Here is a 19250-nt window from a genome sequence, read left to right as displayed (position 1 = left end):
ATCACACTCAGTAGCTTGTTGATAATACAATTGTGGAGTTAACTGCAAAAAATAAAGTCAAATCACACAAGTTAAGTGACAAAATACATTCTTTCCAATCAATTGACAGGAACACACTCATAAAACTCACACAGCAACACACTTACTGTACCTTAAAATGTTGTTGTACAGTGCAAAAACAAATTTGACAATGTGTATTTGTATTCTCTTTACTAATTGAAGAGGCACTGGATAATACTTGACCACTGGAGGGCACTGTGTTTGGTAGTGCAATTGAAAACAAGTGATACAAAGCACAAGAAAGAATACAAACTCTCAAAGTGCCCACAATGCAACATTTCACTTCTGTTTTTTTTTTATTTTGTCAAGCCTTTTTGAGATTTTTGGTCACCCATAGCATTAAGAGGGCAATTATGTCAGCACCCTTGAGGTCGGGCTCCTCTTATGTAAAATAAACGCTAATTCTTGACCCAAGAGTATTTAAAAATGTATGTTCTATGATAGTTCATGTATTTTTGTTTATCATTTGAATCAATTAGATTTTTTTGAATGAATGAAGTTTTTTTTAAACCACTAGGAGGCGCTAAATGATATGAATGGTCTCTTTCAACTTCTGCTTCAACTCACTCCCTATAGGCACTTGATTTTAATTTCCACTCTTATTATGACATTGCAATAAATGACACAGTTAGGGATGGTCCATGACATTGATTAGCCATTGATGAAATGGCGAATAGAAGTACAGTGATATTTTGGAGTGCTAACATCCCTGAAACATTATTTTAAAGCCCAAATGTGGAATATTTGACCACTAGATGGCACTGTGTTGAGCGAGGGCCAGTCAAGTGAAGTCAAGTCATGTTTATTTGTATAGCCCTTAATCACAAGAAGTCTCAAATGGCACAGACCACAAACTATTATTACAGAGCATAGTGTAGCAGCAGGATGCCAGACAAACATGGTGGTGACTTCTAGGAATGGATTCCACCATGTAAAAGAAATACAAATTTCTCGATCCTATGATTTTTAAAAAATGTATATTAACACTGGTATGATAGTTCAAGTGTTCTTGCCTGATATTCAAATAAATGTTTTACTGGATAAAAGGTTTTGCACCACTAGGAGGCACTAAATTTTACACACTGATAGATCTATGAATCCTAATCGTGTTTTCTCCTTCAAAATTATTCTAAATTACTGTCAATTTTAAACTTTAAAACAGATGTCAAAATCAGTTTGGCTCTTGGGCCGGATCCAGACTTTCTGATACTCGGTGGGCCGGATCAGTAAAATAGTATCCACTTAACTTTTAGCTTACCATTGTTTTTAAATATTATGCTTTATCATTCAGCCTAAATTATTTAGTAGCCTACTCTATGTATCATAATCATGGCTGACATGTTTGGCATCAAATATGTTAAATGGTTTTAACCAGCATCCCACAGCACAAACATAAGAGTATCTATGAGAAAATACATATTTTTGTCTTCATTATCGTTCTGGTTTGTAAGAAATAAAAACAGGAATGCAAATTTGAAGTTTTAGCAGTACATGAATGATAAGACAAGACTAATTCAAATCAAATTACGCGGCTGGCCCCTGCTCAACCTGATAATCTATCCTTTACTGTCCTCTGTCGGCCAGAGGGAATATCTAGTTTGCTTTTATTTTAAAAAAATCTGAACTTTTGATAGAAATGATCTGGACACTTGATTCTTTTTTTGACCTGCTCATAAATTGATGCCGAGCCAGATGAAATAATCCAATTTCTGTATGTTTGACATGATTGCTTACAACAATAAGATGTGTGTTTGAATACCTCTTGTCTGTAGAGCTGGAGGCCTGGTTCATCTCACTGTTGGAAATGAAATTTCGGATTTCCGAGAAGTACGAGTCCTCCTTCTCATCTAAAAGTGCGTGATTGTCGGGCTCAGAGTTTGGCGAGGAGATGGTGGTTCCTAAGTTGGAAAGCATCCCAGACTGTTGGCTCACTGGTGGGGGAAGAGTTGCAGACATACGCATCCGCACACATTAAAATACACATAAACCACGCAATATAGGCCTGCTCGCACGCGAGTAGACAGCGTCTAGTTATTTCAATAATCGGCCGACAGTTATAAATCTGAGGGTTATAACCAGTGATACTATACAAAGTTGTTCATTTCTGCATAAATTGTATGTGAAATAAAATAACAAATACATTAAAATTAAGTATTTAAAAACATTTGTCCATGTCACACATATTTTTAATGACATGAATCATTTAGCTCATAAAGAATATTTCTTGAGCGATCAACCTGTCATTTTAAAATGTTACCTGAACAGCGTTGTACAAATACTTTGAATAAAACGACTGAAAGACTCATTCACTTTAAAACGTCATCGGAGGATGTAGCATGTAGGACTTTCATGGCGGATATAAAGAGGCTGTTTTTGGCAAAGCAGGCGGAGAAGTAGTAAGAAGTAAGTGTGAATAAAGTGGCTTTCCCATTTTGCATGTTGACTTGGTTTCCTTTCACGTCCATAAACGTTTTACGACGGGTGAGATTTAAGAATTTTCCAAACGGCGAATGTGTACTCATCATCAGTCAGCCCATTAACAAAGTTGAAAAACCCAGAAGAAGTTTCTGTGACAAAGTCGTCTTACCCGGAATGTTCTCATGTTCGTGCTTCTTGAGATGGCGATCCAGGTTGGTTTGCTGACCGAAGCAACGGTTGCACAAGTGACACTTGAAGGGTTTCTCCTTGTTGTGGATGTTGCGGACGTGACGTTGCAGATTGGACGAGATACTGAAAGAGCGGTCGCAGTATTTGCACCTAGAGGGGAACACGGAAGAAATAGGGTGAGCACCTGGGTTTCTCGGATGGAATCTCCTCATTGCGCGGATGCATTTGATGTACAGTATTTATCCATCCATCCATCCATTATCTGCGCTGCACATCCACAGTAGGGTCGTGGGTGTGCTGGAGCCCATCCCAGCTATCTTCGGGCAGTGGGCAGGGAACATCTTGAAGTAGTTGCCAGCCAGTCGCAAGGCACACAGACAGTCAACTCACTCGCTCATTCACACCCTGGGACAATTTGGACCGGCCAATTAACCTGACATGCATGTTTTTAGAATGTGGGAGGAAACCGGAATTCCCAAAGGAAACCCGCGCAAGCACGGGGATAACATGCAAACTCCGAATAGGAGGATTCCAGCCCATGACCTCATAACTGCTGCTTCATGTGTTTAATCAAGAAATATATTTAAGTTTTTTTTGTGGGTACTCTTAGAAGAAAGATGGTTTACAATTATGTCAGCTCATTCTAAAGTGAGCCTCTTTTTCTAATAAATAAACATTTCTTGATGAAGAGTATTTGCACGTTTATTTGATAGTTCATTAAAATTGTTTATTTTTTTTTATTACGTTTTTTTTTACTTCTGGGAGGCACTTAATAATAGACAATGTCCTTTTAATATGAGGACCATTGCAAAAAGTGCATTTAGTACATATTGGAAATATGTTTTAAAGTATGTACATTTTTAAACTTTCTAAACGTTTTTGACAACTTTCTTCATTTTAAATATTTTTTAATTGTATTCTTAATATAAAATTGTTTTGGTAAATTAAGATAACTATGGTTATGGCGGATGGGTGGTTAGTGCACAGCCCTACGGTGCAGAGGTTGAAGTCCAGCTATGGCAGCGTCCCCGTGTGGAGTTTGCATATGTCTCCAGTTTCCTCCCACATTCCAAAAACATGCATGTCACGGTCCAAATGTTCTATAGATGTGAATGAGAGAGTGAGTTGTCTGTCCCTGCGACTGTCCGGCAACCACTTCAGGGTGTTCCCTGCCCACTATCTGAAGACAGAATCGAACTTTTGACCTTCTAAACTTATAAACGATAAAAGTCTACCTAAAATGAGCAATAATCAGCCATACATAATTATTTGATTTAAGAATTATTTTCCTATTTTGAGAAAAAAATACCTAAATACTAATGAAATAAGTAAAACAAATTTGAAATAAAGCATAAGACAAATAATATGTGGAATGAGCAAAATTGTCGGTCAGTACAACCAAATTTCGTTTTTAAAATATTATGTTTTGCTCAATTGCACCTCGGTTGCTAGTCTCTTTTCGATATTTTGGTCTTCGGTGGTGTTTGAGCCGCTGACCTTTAACACAACTTTATTGAAAAAGTGCCTCTTATTCATTAGAATAGACAACAAAGAAATAAACTAAAATTACCTGTAAGGCTGCTCGCCTGTGTGAGTTCGCAAGTGCCTGGTGAGATTTGCCGAGCGGGGGAAAATTTTCCCACAGTACCTTAATGGGAGAACGGACACAAAAAAGGAAGGGGAAAATGAAGGGACCAAAATATTTACTTTATTATCTGTTCAACAAAAATGTCCATATCAGGAGTATTTAGCTATGTGAACACTGACCTGCAGGCGTAGCGTTCCTTGCCCTTGCGGAGGATGGCATCCGAGAGAGAAGGAGGAGGTGAGCGGAAGTTGAAGAGTGGGTGAGCCGAATGCTGCAGCGAATTGGGCGGCATGTCCAGTTTTAGTGCACCGAAGCTTTCCAGTTTTTCGGTCATATTTTCCATGGCAGACATCTAAAAGGAAGAGGGGGTGGAGGTTTATTTTTCCTTTTCATTTTCTTCTTGTGGTGTTGTTTTCGTGTGTTTTTCAATTGAGTCAAACATTGTTTGGACATGTTCACATTTTCTGACAGGCCAGCAAACAAATTTCATGCAATAGTTGCATATTGTGTTGCACAATATAGTTGGAGATCACTCTTAGAGTAGGGACTTTCCCCTGGGATTCTTGTGAACAAAGGGGGCCTGGGAGGCGGTCATTATGTATACGTTTATTTGCCAAATACAGCTTACATCATTCCTATTTAAGTGAATACGAGACAGGAGAGACACAGGGACAGGGGGTGTCTTATGATTTTGACTGAATTAGGGAGGGGGGCATTGTTTGGGATCACTGGGAAGCTGAAGCGCTTACGTGCTTTGAGACAATAGGATGACTCAGGTTGAAGTAAGTGTCCTGAGAAAACTTCTACATTGTAAAAATCGCTACAGTTTACAGGAAGGGGGAGCAGTCTTATTAAGATGAGAATATTGCCAGTATTAAATCAAGGGGTTTGTAAACGTACACAGAAACAGGAATAGGCAAGGCAAGTTTATTTGTATAGCACAATTCATACACAAGGCAATTCAAAGTGCTTTACTGAAATGGCAAAGAGACAGGTTAAAAACACACAATTACAGTTAAAACATAGAAGAAAAAGCTCTTATTCAGACTGGTAATATAGTCTGATTAAAAGGGATTGAGTTACTCCTATCATAAATGGAATTACGGTTCATCTAAACCCGTTTAGTTTATCCAACTCCTTATGCGCAAGCTCGATATTTTGGGTGCTGCAAGGACACAAGGTTTTGTGGTACAGAACTGAAATACATGCAATAATGCTGACTAATTCACTACATTCTATAGCGCGCATGTGAATTGGTTGATTTTCCCATTAAATTTTCATTGTATTTTCTGTCACTACACACCAAAAAAAGCTTACCGTAATCGTTTATCCCCAAAAACTTTCAAATCCTCTTTATAGAAATGTTTGGGAAAAAAAACTACTGCTTTGCAATTTTTGTTGTAACACCGAATGAGATAGATGCCGTTTGGTGTGCTAGTTTTGTGTCCCTTAAAGCTCTAAAATTGTAGACTTTTAATGTTGCTTAAGTACAATCCAATTTATTTATATAGCCCTTAATCACAAAAAGTCTCAAGCGGCTACACAGAAGTTAATCACACCACGCCTGATATGAAACCTGCACAAAGACAAGGAAACAAAAAGAAAAAAAGAAAATTGCATGAGGAAAAATAAGAAACCTTGACAAGGGGATTGAAATGGGTGCAATGGAGGTTGTAATGGCATCAATTGACAATTCAAGGTTCTTGTGGGTAGTTTGAATGTTGCAGTGCTTTTTCGGGTTTATGAGTGGTAATCTGCTTTATGCTCACTCTCCAAAACATCCTAATTGCAAATGTGACTGGTGGAAACCATTCCTCTTGCGCAGTGCTTATTTGAGTAAAAAGTATAAAAGAGGAGTCACTCTATGGATATAGAAGTTATCGTTATTCTTAGAACCAACTCCAAGTACAAAAATGTATTGCAACCATCTCTCCATTTATATTACGAATGTGTGTATTATAAAGTCACGGTTGATAAAGGACACAGATTTCCAGGTCAGATTTTAAGCAGTTTCCCCTAACAAGAGCCCCTTATTCTCCTGGACACAAACACAGGATGTCCTTGATGGACATGCGGCTATTATCTAGGCAGCCAGTCCACAAACATGAAAAAAAGAACAACTTAAAGGGTAGGTTGGGGGGCCGTGGAGTCGATATGAGCTGGCCTGGGGACTCCCACACTATAAAACAAGGCTACAGCCGAGATGAGTGAAGATACCAATCCAACATATGATATTGATTTAAAAAGAAATAAATAATGTTGATAATAATACTATCGTGCCTTGCATTTGAAATGTTCCCACGGCTGCATAACACCTGTGACAATCGAACAATGTAAATGATTATCAAAAAGCTGCAATAACCGGCTCTGAACAAGTACACAGGCGCCACTCAATCAACAAAGGAAGAAGTCATACAGCCCTCGAGTGTACAATATCAACGTGTAGAATGATGGTGCTTGGAACTCTACCAAGCCAGGTTGTAGCACCATGGGAGGTGGAAGAGACAGATATTTACAGAATGTACCTTTTGGTCACCGCAAATGCTACGCGTGGAATGGGCTGGGAAATGAATGTGCAGTGGGAAATGTCCGGCATTGGCGTGAAGGAACGAAACGCCAGGCATGCGTCCATATTTTATAAGACCACTAGACGATAGCAAATCAAGCAGTAACTCTTTTGTATTTGCTAGGGGAAGGTAGTGTACTGATATGCGCACCCTGATAGTAATAACGGCCAACACTACTTATTCCTTGTTTTCAGAATAGTGCCTACACTATTTAGATGTGTATAGTGTTTCACTGTGGCTCTTTACCTGTGGATGGAAGAGTTGTGGTGAAGGCCTGAGGAACTTCTCCTTAAGAGCTCCTACAGGGTCAAGTAACTTCCTTTTCTCCACCCTGCTGGACCAACAACAAGGCAGAGGGTTACGTACCAAGGGCAGGAATGATCTGTTGGAGTCTTTCGATTATTCCATCCAACATTGACATGCACACTGTGTTCTAATCGGGGCAGAAATACCTGTATATTGGGTCCATGAAGAAGGCGGAAGGTTTGGCGTAGTGCAGTGGAGGCGGTTGGTGTGGTTGTGGCTGCTGGTGGGGCGCAATCTGTGATTGGTGCAGTGACTGGGAGTGAGGAATCGGAAAGGTGGGAGCTTCATCCTTGATAGAAATTCCTTTAACAACTCCATAGCTGTGATTCTTCTGATTTTGCATTTCAGCTCCCAGACCATTTTGACCTCCTCGATTTCTGTTGTTAATACTGAGGTCTAACGGTTGCTCCTCACTACTAGATATTACTGAAGAGCCCCTACTTCTTCTAGTATTGTTGTCGGCGTTTGAGGGATTAGATGGGGTTGGAGGTGAGAGCTTGGTCTCTTTGGGCTTTGTACTGAGATCAAATGGGGATTCTACTGCTGGGACTGGTGTACCTAGTACACCAGAAACCATCTTATGTAGTTGCTCACGGGGCGACTTTGGATCTCCCTTATAAAACAGGCCAGCATTGAGGGGACCCTGGTCGGCAGTAAAGGGGTACAGGGAGTTGTGGAAATTGGGTAGGAACTGAAAGGGAAACATGGAGTGGTAGGGCAATGGGCCCATCTTCTTTTCTGGATGAAGACCTATCAAACCAGGGCCAAAATATTTCTCTGCAATAGAAGCAATAGCTTTGATGGAGTCGGTGGTGGCTATGTTAGCATTTGTGGTGGTGGGTGGAAGTGCCTGCTCATCTGGTGGCGGAAAGAAAGAGTGCTGCACTGACATTGGAGACAAAAAGGGCCGATCAATTGTGAGGTTCCCTGAATTAGACACTGCTGGCATCAGTGCACTGTTTGCGTCCTCTAACTGGCGACCTTCTTGACCTGATAAAACTACAGGTGGCTTTCTTCTTTTGCCATTGTGCTCGCGTTCGCTATCTCCATCGCTCTCCAGGTCTGAACCATCACCTGAGGCGGTACCAGTTGTGGTGTCCAAATCTGTCCCACTTGTAGTGTTGACATCTTCCAGGTCACTACCATCTGAAATCTCTGCCCCCTTGGATTTAGTCTTTAATTCTCCACCTGAGGACAAATCCATTTTATTCTCACTGTCTTTATCTTCAACCAGACTTAAGCCATTACCCCCATTACTGTTTGTTGAGCTAACTAAAGACAATGGCGGGCCATCTAAAGGACTCTGAGGCAGTTTGACTTCTTGAGCATTGTTGTTCAGCGGCGTCTTCATCATTGGACTGGCTGGCAATAGTGGCTGTCGTGGATAGATGGATGGTGAGAATATGCCTGGAAAACCGTGTGGGAGGGACGGAAAACCGTGTGGTCCTGGCGAGAACGGCAGGCCAGCATGAGGGTGAGGTCTGGAAGGAAAGTAGTCAGCAAAGCCTAAACCTGACTGGTTTATACCAGGTAGGTGAGGATGGTGGGATTTGGCCTTGGCCATTATGGGATTGGAGCTCATGGGAATACCAGGATTAAACATTCCTGTGGGGGATCCGTAATGGTTCTTGCCCTCACAGAAGCGGCGGTGCTTGTTTAGGGATGAGGTAGTGCTGAACAACTGACCACAGTCCTTACACTTGATCTGAGTGCGGCAGTCGGCATGCATACGCTTGTGGCGGCAAAGGTTGGAGAACTGGGTGTAGGATTTGTGGCACACCTCACCTGGGGGTGCAAAAAGACCGAGCCCATCAGGGCCTGGTTAAATCCTTTTTAACACTGTCTCTAACTGTGTAAACCAACTTGACCACAACATATGCAAGAAAATTCATGGAAGTTTTTTAAGTTACATTAGATACCGAGATCTGAAATATCAAAATGGAACCAAAAAGGAATCTCACTTACAGATAAAAGGTTTCACACTGCTGTGGATGTGCTTATGCTGTTTGAGGCCTGATGAAGTGGCAAAAGTTTTGCCACACTCAGGGCATGTGTGCGCTCTTGCCCCTACGTGTTGGGATCGGATGTGACGCTGTAGGTTGCTAGGATCTGTGAAGACCTGCCATGTAAAAAATGGAACACATTCAATGTTTAGTCTATATTACATTGTCACCATTGACTATCTTGCACAGTTTTGATACAATAGCATATCTTCACATATTCACAACAGAGCTGAAAATCTAATTGGGTATTGCTTGAGTGTCCAGTGCACCACTTACGTGCCGGGTATGCTGTACCTTATCACAATTTTCACACTCGAAGCGCTTGCCGCTGTCATGTGACATCTGGTGACGTATGAGGTTGGACTTCCAGTTGAACGCTTTGGGACACTGGTCACACTTGTACTCCCGCTCCTCAGTGTGCACTATCATGTGTTGGCCCAGACTTCATGTTGACAGAACAAGCAGGGTAAACCGCACTGCACATTTTGCAATTTCTTTTGGGGTGGAAGATGACAATGTTGCTCACCTATACTCATTTGGGAAGATTTTCTCACAGTCTTTACACTCGTAGACAGGCTCGTCGCTGTCTTCCCGCTCCTGTTTAAAGTCTTCCCTGAGTGTTTCAAAGATGGAACCGGCACTGGAACAGGAATATTTCTGGTGTCGCCGCAACTCGAGCGTTGATGAGAACAACTCGTCGCAGTCTTCGCAGCGGTACATCTGCTCATCTGAAATGCACAACAGAACTTTCATTGCTATTTTCCCGGGTACACTGCTTTCAAATGCGTGCTTATATATTCAAGCATTTAACCAATCACAATTCAGCCATTACTAGTCGCCAGGGTCAGAAATCAACCTCTTAACATACTGGACCAAACCAAATTTACAAATAGCGCTACATCAGCTATGAGGGCCCTACACTCGGCTCCAAGCCTGTCGGAATTGTAACGCTAAAGATGGGATTTGCACAAGTGTTATTTTAACTGTGAGCAATATATGAAAATAGAAATATTTGGCTTGCGAGCCATAGGTTCCTGACCCCTGGGCTACGGGCTGGTAAATCGTCTCGAGGAAAGCATGGAGGATAGATTTTGTCCACAATTAAAAAACATTTTTGGTTAGTAAATTATTTATTTCTAAATAATAGTGCAATTATATGTGGTTATCCTCATTCCTTTTTTATATGTGTCACACCTGTAGCTCCAATAAATGTTTTATAACCATAAAAAAGTTATTAGGTTGAATTGAATCAGACATAGCACTCCTGAAGATCTAGGTGTAATATGCATGGCCCTCCACTGTATATGAATAATTATATGGCTGTAGTATTAATTATATGAATGAATCAATAAGTCCAGCTTCGTATTTCGAATGGGTATCCGTAACCCAACCTCTATATTCATTGACGGCAATTGTCTCTTTGCTGGTCAGTTACATCTAAATTGTCTCCCGTTTAAGTGGTGAAACCAACAACGCGCCATTGACGATTGCATAAAATGGAAATCATTTAGGCATGAAAAACAGCTTTCGTTAACACCGACAATTGCTTGTAGGGGAAAGTGTTGTTGGGAGCTGTAAACGGGAAACAATAGAGATCACTCTGCCCCTTCCATGTCGATAACCTCTACAACACTTCTCACTGACGAGGTCAAACACATAAAACTGAGTCCTGTCCTTTCAATAGCGAGTTCCTGAGCCTGCATCCAAGTTCAACAGATCAGGGGAGGGGCTGGAGCCCAGCGGAGACTCTTTGTTTGAGGCGATAGTATACATGCGTGTGTGTGAATAATTCCAAAAAATAATTCGGTAAGCCTTAAAGAACGGAGGTAATCGTGGTCACTGTGGTGCTCAAAAGCACACACCTGCAATCTTGGCGGTCTTGTAACACACACACGCCTCCTTTCTAGGGCTCACCACGTATAGACCGCTTTCAGTGTTTGTGAACAAGTGTAACATGGCCAAACTATGCGCGCATTGATGAGGCAGAACTGCGGATTTCATGTCAATCTATACCAGCCGATTGACAGAAAAGGATCGTTGATCGTTTATACTAACTTTTTAAATAAGCACAGAGAATCTGCAAGAAGCAAGATAGCGACTTTTAACTTGGACAAGAAACATCACATTGCCCCAATTTTAGCTGACCTGCACTGGCTCCCTGTTACTTTAAGATGCGATTTTAAGTTTTTGTTCATTTTATACATCAAATTATATTTCCGCAAGATGATGGTATACGGATTATGTTACTGATTACATTTTTCGACATGTAACTAGTAACTGTATTGGATTAAATTTTTAAACTAACCCTCCCAAACATGTTCACAAATAAGTTACATTTTAGAATAATTGACTTTCCTTGGCTCGCACCCACCTCAAAGGCATCATTAGTGTCTGTGGGATGAGCGATAATAATAATGATAGACAATTAATGTATTCTTATCATTATTAATAATATAATAATGTACTATTATTACATATAAATATTATAACCTTGCTGTATCGTGGTTTACTTATCTCAGTACTGCTACTTTGCGGATTTTTCAACCCGCTAATCTTGCTCTGGGGCCACACATGGGTCTTTATCGCTCCCAAGTGGCACCCTGGTGCTTTTTCCAAAATGTCTGATAATGGATAAATATTCATCTCTGTAGAAAATAACTGAAACGTGAATGCAATTTTCCATAGGGTCCACCTGATAGCAGCAAAGTATCGTGTAAAGTGGATTTACTCCTTAACCCATACAGTTGTGCAACAAAATGGCAAGATTATTTTTAAAATTAAAATGAGAGTACAGAAGTTACTTGTAAAACAAAATAAAAGTAAAGTCGTTTTTATTGTTAAACAGATACTTCAGCCTGTAAACTGGGGTTGCTCTCGAGTAATACATGAATAATTAAACAAATAAATAAAGGTTTGTACTTATCAGGTTTTGATTATCGCAGGACAATTCGGATCACAACCCCTGCGAAAAACATTACTGTATTACATAAAATACTTATTAATGACAGGTTTACTAATATTGTTATTTTTATAATTATGGGTATTATTATAAAAGATTTGACTTGCGCCAGTAAGTAGCAAACCTAAAGCTTATCGATAATTTACCACATATGAAAAGGAAACCGCAAATGCAGACACTCCTAATAATGCCCTCAGCCCAGTACGTTTTTTTAATGGCCTTCAGCCGCAAGATCCTATGGTGATTTTGAAAAGGCATGTTTCCTTTTGGAATTGCAAAATCATTGTGTTCCTGAAAATTGTGATTTGTGCCTCCATACACACAACAGCTGGGTATGCTGTTTTTGTAAGTTGCGACTCTTAAAAATGCTCCTCAACATAAAAATCTTCTCTCGTCCCAATCGAACTCCTACTGCTACCCCAGCTGTTTTGGGTCAACAATGCGCATGCATCCTGTGGTGATATCCGGTGATCACGTAGGCTGGAAAGGGGTAGATAGAAACCAGAATACCCTTTGGACACATTAAAAAGGGCATTTGTGTTACAACATGTGAGTGTCCAAAGTTTTTCTTTTTAGTCTCTCATGACGTGCCACTTTTAGCAAGTAACTTTTAGCAGTTTAGGAGCCAAGGACTAATAATAATAAAAGGCCTACCTTGAAGTTCATAAATGCTCAAAAAGGTCACTTGAGAGTACACTCAATTGCTCTAAATGTTTTTTTCTCCTACCCATCTAAGTGCAGTAGGGTTTTTAAAGACGAGGCTAATGATGGTGTGTGTGTGTGTGTGTGTGTGTCTGTGTGTGTAGAGCTGGGGGGAGTCTTAGGGGGGTTTGTGGATGATTGGAAAGACGATTATGTGCAGTTTAGCAGTTAATCTGGGACCATGGGTGACGTCTCAAGGGTCTCCTCAAGTTCTTTACTCTAAATTCCTGCTCCCATAAACTCCATGCTTAAGGCACAATGAACAAGCAAGGCTCAGAAAAACACACTGATAAAAAAAAGGGAATTTTATGTTCTCCTGTTGATCTTGTTCGGAATGAGAATTCTTTTCCTATTGTAGATACGGATGATCTTGCGCCTTTTGACATGCCTGTTAACACACATGCATGCATATACCCACGCCAGAATACGCTCAGGCATGTATGCACGCAGATATTACTTATTTGAATCGTTTACACACAGCTATTCATTAAAACAATTGTGTAGGCACCCCTTTTGGATTTTCATAGAAATATTCGAATGATTGAGTAGGCAAAAACCTGATTTTTGATATTTTCTTTTTGCAATGGAAAAATATTCAGCAAACAAAAGAAAGACAGTTATCAAGCGACAATGGAATTCTAAATAAGAGGGGAAAAAAATAAAATAAAATGTGCTCAACAACTGATTTTAAATTGATTCCCGCAAGGGGACCAATCAATTAAATCGAATCTAATCATTTCACAAATTTGATAATATTAAAAAAATGTTCAAAATGTATAATTCGTTAGAACAATATTATTGAAAGATGAATTTGCAACCTATTTTAAAATTTGGAACTCAGACGAAATTTCAAATCCTTAAAGTGCCAACACATTTATTTTAGCTTGTTTGCATGAAATTGAATATAAACCCATATTTTTAAGTCATTTTTTTGTTTAGAACTATTTTTTTTACTGAGGAAACAGTGGGAAGAGGGATCGTCTTTTTCTTGTTTTAAATTACGGTGCGTGCTATACACCAAACAAAAACAGGCCACAGTTTGAAACTTTAATTAAAATGAGTGCTAATTCGTTTCTTACCTTGTAAATTGGGTGCCATGGATCCCTCTGGGAAAATTCCGTCCTTCATATAAACTAAAAGCTCCTCCCCTGCATCGATGTCCCTGATCGCTTTGTAGTAAATCTATAAAGATACAAAAGAGGGGGAAAATATTAGAAACGATTGCATCCAAACCCATTCAAGCTACATATATTGTAGTTTTGGGTGTAGTGGTTTGGAAACAAGAATTAAAATATTTATTGATATTATTTTGTTGCATTCCAATGTACAAAGAAAACTTCAAACACATCAGCTCAAATGTTTGTAGAGATCCAATAAAAACTCTTCCCATAGATCGATAAACACACCAATTAGACGAAAATATTTTTTTCAAGATGCAAAAATAAGTTAAAAAACAATAATCATTTTTTAAACCTTTTGCAAACCTCTAAGCGCTTTCAAGGCTGAAGCTCAATGACTTTCCGATATTCAAAATTCAACATCAGATATTACAAATTAGGCACGTTAATGCAATTAGTGATAATAAAATGTTGTAAAACACAGTCCTATCCAACGCATTTCTATAGGATCAAAAATATTAGCGATCAACGTACTCCCCCCCAAATTTCTACGTTTTTGATCGTTTCAAATTTTTACCGCCGTATACAAAAATTGTAGGAGGAAAAAATAATTATTAAAAACACCGATCTCGTTTTGCCCATTTCTTCTCCAATCCAGATCGTTTCGATCTCTAGCATCGTCGACTGAAGAGTGAATCTGTGAAAATCATGCACTGCTACGTATAATAAGTAACAGCTATTCTAATGCAAGTTGTTGGTAAAATTGTTTTGTAAAACATGTTTCCAGAAATTCTCTTTATTTTTATTCTACGCAATATTTTTGTGAGTAAATAGGTACTGAATTGTGTAAAGTTTGTTATCGTGGATTAAGGCGAATTGCAATCATTAATAATTGGTTGAGGTTTACATATACGTCAATCTGACTTCCAAATCTTAAAATTTAGACATTTTTTATCTGATTCAGGTAATAATTTCCAAGTTACTAAAACAATAATGCGATGCGTGACACGAAAATAATGGGAACAAACAGTCCTATCAGACGCATTGATTAGACTGACCACCCCTCAAAAGATGGAAAACTAAACACATTCTCGCACAAGTTGAATAATATGAAGTATTGGATTTAAACATTAACAATCAAAACACATACGCGTAGATTATTTTAAGGATTACAGAAGATCATTTCTGCACAACCAGTTCGATAAGTCTTGCTATGTAAAATCCACCACATGGGGGCTCCCTTCACCCTTTGACGGCCATGTCGCCACAACTTCTTTATCCCCCCCAAACTCTCACACTTCCCTCAACAACAACTTTCCAAAAGTTGAGACAAATCTAATACACATAATAAATATTATGACATAATTATTATTATTATTGTCATTGTTATTTCTCCACAGAGCATACACTCATCATCGCATGGAATCTACATTTTCAATGTCCAAGGTGATCTTATTTTTGACTTAATAGTCTTTATTAAATGCTTACCATGGAGTGCCATCACAAATCTTGTTGCATACGATGTTTCACAACGTTGCTATTGACGACCATAAAGGCAATTCAATTAAAATCATTTCAATGTAATTATATATTCTCGCACAGGATTGGAAAGGCACTGTGCTACCAAAAATGTATTAATTTATGGAACGACTTTGACGATTATTTTCAAATGCCCCTAATTTACAACAATTATAAACACATCATAATCTATACTTATATTAAATAAATATGGTGAAGAATAATGATACATATATCCAGCTCATTTAGTCGTTTCCGTATTTTCCTTTGTAGGGTATGGTGCTGATTTCTTGTTTTGATTATGTTATTAAAATAAAATGCTAATGCCATTTTCTTTGCGACACCAGAGTACAGTGTTTGTAAAATAAGTCTAAAACGGGATACAATTAAAACAAACTACAAAAAGGAAAATATTATGTACATGTATTGTAAAATTGTGTATTTCAGTTGTTTTTTGTGAAAATAGTTTATTGTCTCCTTTGTTAATTAGGGCTTTTTATTTATTTTGTACTCTGCCTAAATAAGAACCCGCAAACAAACAACTAATTTTCCAAGCCGGAGACCTGACCTTCCTTTTCTCGGTGAGGCGAAATAGTTGCGAAAGTTGCGCGGCGGTGCGGAGCGCCTCCAGCTGCACGAGCACTTGAGTCCCACTGGAGTCAGCCACGCAACCCATACTCGCCCCACGGCGACTCCCAGTCCCGGCCGCGGAACCAGACGGGGCAGGCGGAGTGGACGAACCCTGCCGAGGGTCAGTGGTCACAGTGCGGCTGGCCGATGCGCTCACGTCCGCCCAAAAAGTTGGAGTCCTTGAAAATGTCTCTGTAGACTTTTTCTCTGATCTAGTCACAGAGCACTCTTCAAGAAGATGTCGAGAAGATGAGTCCCCCACCCTCCTTCCACTTTCTCTCTTCGTGGTTCCTCCTCGAAGCCTCCGGTGCTCTCTCTCTTTCTTTCATTCTCTTTCTCTCTCTCTCTCTCTGGCTCTCTCTCTCTCGAGCCCACGACGGCCACTCCTCCTTGTCTTATCTTCCGTCAAAATTAGCGAGGACCACTCCCCGCACGGCAGACCCTTAACCTGCTCCCCTCCCCATCAAGTACACGCATCTAATATTGATGTGCGTAATGGATAAAAGCCAACCTGCGTGTTCTGCACGCAGTTCTTGCCATAAGAATAGAACAGAATTGAATAAACTTGTATTTATTGTCATTGGCGTAGTGTATATTTTTTACAACGAGATTGGACGTGACAGTCCAGAATAAATATGGAAAAAATACTTTAAAAGGGCAGTTTATATAATTTGACAACTAGATGCCACAGTACGGTCTTGTGAGGCGGTTGGCAACCTTTTCTGCACCACAGACCGAAGAATCCTATACCGTAGGCTGATCCGACAGCAAATTTGTTTTCTTTATGATCAAGTAAAACCAGCAAAACTGAACCTCTAGTTATCGCAAACAGAAGTTTTACTTATGATATAAAACAGTGACCAGCATACTTACAAACACTGATAGATAGATAGATAGATAGATAGATACTTTATTCATCCCCTAAGGGAAATTCACATTTCCAGCAGCATCCCTGAGCTGAGAACAGTACAATAATAAAGCCAAAAGAATACAATATACTAATACCCAGTGTGACGTGCAAATGCCCACTTTAGCATGTTATATAGAGTAACCAAATAGTGCTACACAGAACACATAATGCAGTAAGATTCAGTAATATCCAATGTAGGTGGTGTGGTTTAATGTGGGCCTTTACTCTGCCGGGTGGAGTTAAAGAGCCTCATGGCATGAGGAAGAAAAGATCTCTTCAGTCTGTCCGTAGTACAAGACAGTGACAGCAGTCTGTCACTGAAACTGCTCTTCTGTCCGGAGATAATGCTGTGAAGCGTGATTGCTGTAGTCAATAAACACCATGTTAAAAGCTATGCCGGAAAACTGTATTTAAGCAGTAAGAGAGTCAAAAAAGACTTCATGAATATGAAAATTGTAAGTACTCACCACTTTCACTTAAATCTATCATCGCTTTAAAGGCACATATAACAGGTAGGAACAAAATTTGCACATTTCCCTGGAAATCCCTATCAGCGCTGAGCGTTGCCATGTTGTATAATGTTGTAATGGAGAATTATGGGAATGGATTCCGCCAAAACAATGTTGTGCAACGATTGACCAATCATGTGCGCCTTCAAGATAAAAAAGGAGCGGCAACATGGTCACGCGAGCAAAAAAGTGTGATGATGAAATAAAATCAAATGCCTTCTCCTGTCATCAACAGCAATATCACTGCTAGTTTGTTTTCCGTTGAAACCAATGTTTAGCAAAGTAGTCGGTGGTTACCGACTGATGAACAATTGCTCAAATACAGTAATTTACTACTATACTTAGGGGTTTAATTAGGTCAACAAATTGTGTACATTCACAAAATTTATGGAATAAGCAAAAAGCAAGGGTAACTTTTTTCTCTCTGTGGAGCCTGATAACAAACAGCCCACAACCTGGTATCGGTCCGCAGCCCGGTGGTTGCTGACCACTGGTTGGTGCAGGGGTTGGCAACCCAAAATGTTGAAAGAGCCATATTGGACCCCCCCAAAAAATATATATATTGTAGAAAGCCCATTATTTAAATCAATACTTTTTTTTCAAGAATTATGTTTTTATTACCAATTGGAGTTGCTAAATACTACAGACTTTCCATTGAAAAGAAAGTTGTTCCACCAATTGCTCATTGTGAAATGATTATTGAAAAAAATTCAAACAAATTTGAAGATTTTCACATTCACTGATAGGTAACATTTTTTATCGAGATTCATTAGGATATACTTATACACTATACACTTACCTAAAATGAAGATTCATATATTTTTGGGGGGCATCAATATCTATTTTATATGTTTTTCCTCCCACACACTCAGATCAGTGTTGTCCTCTCCATCTCTGTCAAGTGTTTAGAGAGAAAGACGCCTCATCGATCAATGCCACCTTCAGGCCCCGTAGTAAAACCCTACTGTGGGCCTTGACACACACTCTCACATTCACACACGGACACACACGCACACACACAAACCCAGTTTATGTCTTTCTATTGATGAATCCATCCGGAGCGCAGAGTGTGGATCACACAGGACTCCCAACAACGCCCCCAAACATAAAACACGAAAGAATGAGTCAAAGGTGGGCACGTTCATTATAGTCGATCTTTTTGCCCTAAAGTCAATTTCTGCAACAATCATAAGGGCCGCCATTGGACAGTTTTGAATGACAAAGCACAGGACACCCCCCCCCCCCCAGGTTTCTAATTCCTGACAAATACAGTTAAGTTTTCTCTCTGTACACAAGAATAACACTGAGTATAAAGGGGGAAGGGGTAGAGGTAGGCAGTTTCCACCCATGTTCTTATTTATTCGTATGGCCCCTAATCACAAGAATTCTCAAAGAGCTTTAACCTTTCAAACAGTCAACAAATTTAAAGTCAATAATACAGAATCTATGTAAAAATGCATTTCGACCAATCACAAGAAGAAAAAAAGCGTTTGGAATTGAGCCGGCTGTCTATTGTTTTAAATAACTAAGCCGGTTGAATTCTGCTGCTGGATGTGCTGTTGGTTATGTTTAATGTGCATATATGCTGTGAAATATTTTTGGGGGGTTATTATAGTCTTGCCCCCCACGCATTTGATATGCCCCCACTTAGACTGATGTCTGGTGACGCCTCTTCTGCGTGTTCTGTTTTTTTAATCGTCTTTCAGGGCTTGCGTTTGAATTTGCAGCATGCACACATTCCCATAACCTCATGCATTGTGTATGCGTGGCAAA

The 19250-nt window shown here is 39.6% G+C and overlaps 1 protein-coding gene across 5 annotated transcripts in view; it reads right to left on the bottom strand.

Moving 5' to 3' along the window:
* Positions 1-19250, bottom strand: part of prdm16 (PR domain containing 16) — a 269776-nt gene that overhangs the window by 10988 nt on the left and 239538 nt on the right. For 2 of the 5 annotated variants that reach the window (XM_088332122.1, XM_088332125.1), the window contains exons 5-14: positions 13872-13974; positions 9658-9859; positions 9426-9573; positions 9094-9247; positions 7275-8913; positions 7069-7156; positions 4435-4607; positions 4238-4315; positions 2648-2817; positions 1820-1991 (exon numbers count right to left, since the gene is read on the bottom strand). In XM_088332122.1, the coding sequence (XP_088188248.1) occupies positions 1820-1991; positions 2648-2817; positions 4238-4315; positions 4435-4607; positions 7069-7156; positions 7275-8913; positions 9094-9247; positions 9426-9573; positions 9658-9859; positions 13872-13974 (2927 nt within the window). Of the gene's footprint in view, positions 1-1819; positions 1992-2647; positions 2818-4237; positions 4316-4434; positions 4608-7068; positions 7157-7274; positions 8914-9093; positions 9248-9425; positions 9574-9657; positions 9860-13871; positions 13975-15996; positions 16215-19250 lie in introns of those variants that run through there. The other 3 variants (XM_088332126.1, XM_088332124.1, XM_088332123.1) reach the window with 3 other exon arrangements.

Source organism: Urocampus carinirostris, chromosome 3 (genome assembly GCF_059441175.1).
Source record: "Urocampus carinirostris isolate Australia breed hairy pipefish chromosome 3, RoL_Ucar_1.0, whole genome shotgun sequence".
Classification (NCBI taxonomy): domain Eukaryota; kingdom Metazoa; phylum Chordata; class Actinopteri; order Syngnathiformes; family Syngnathidae; genus Urocampus; species Urocampus carinirostris.
This window is presented reverse-complemented; position numbering and strand designations above follow the sequence as displayed.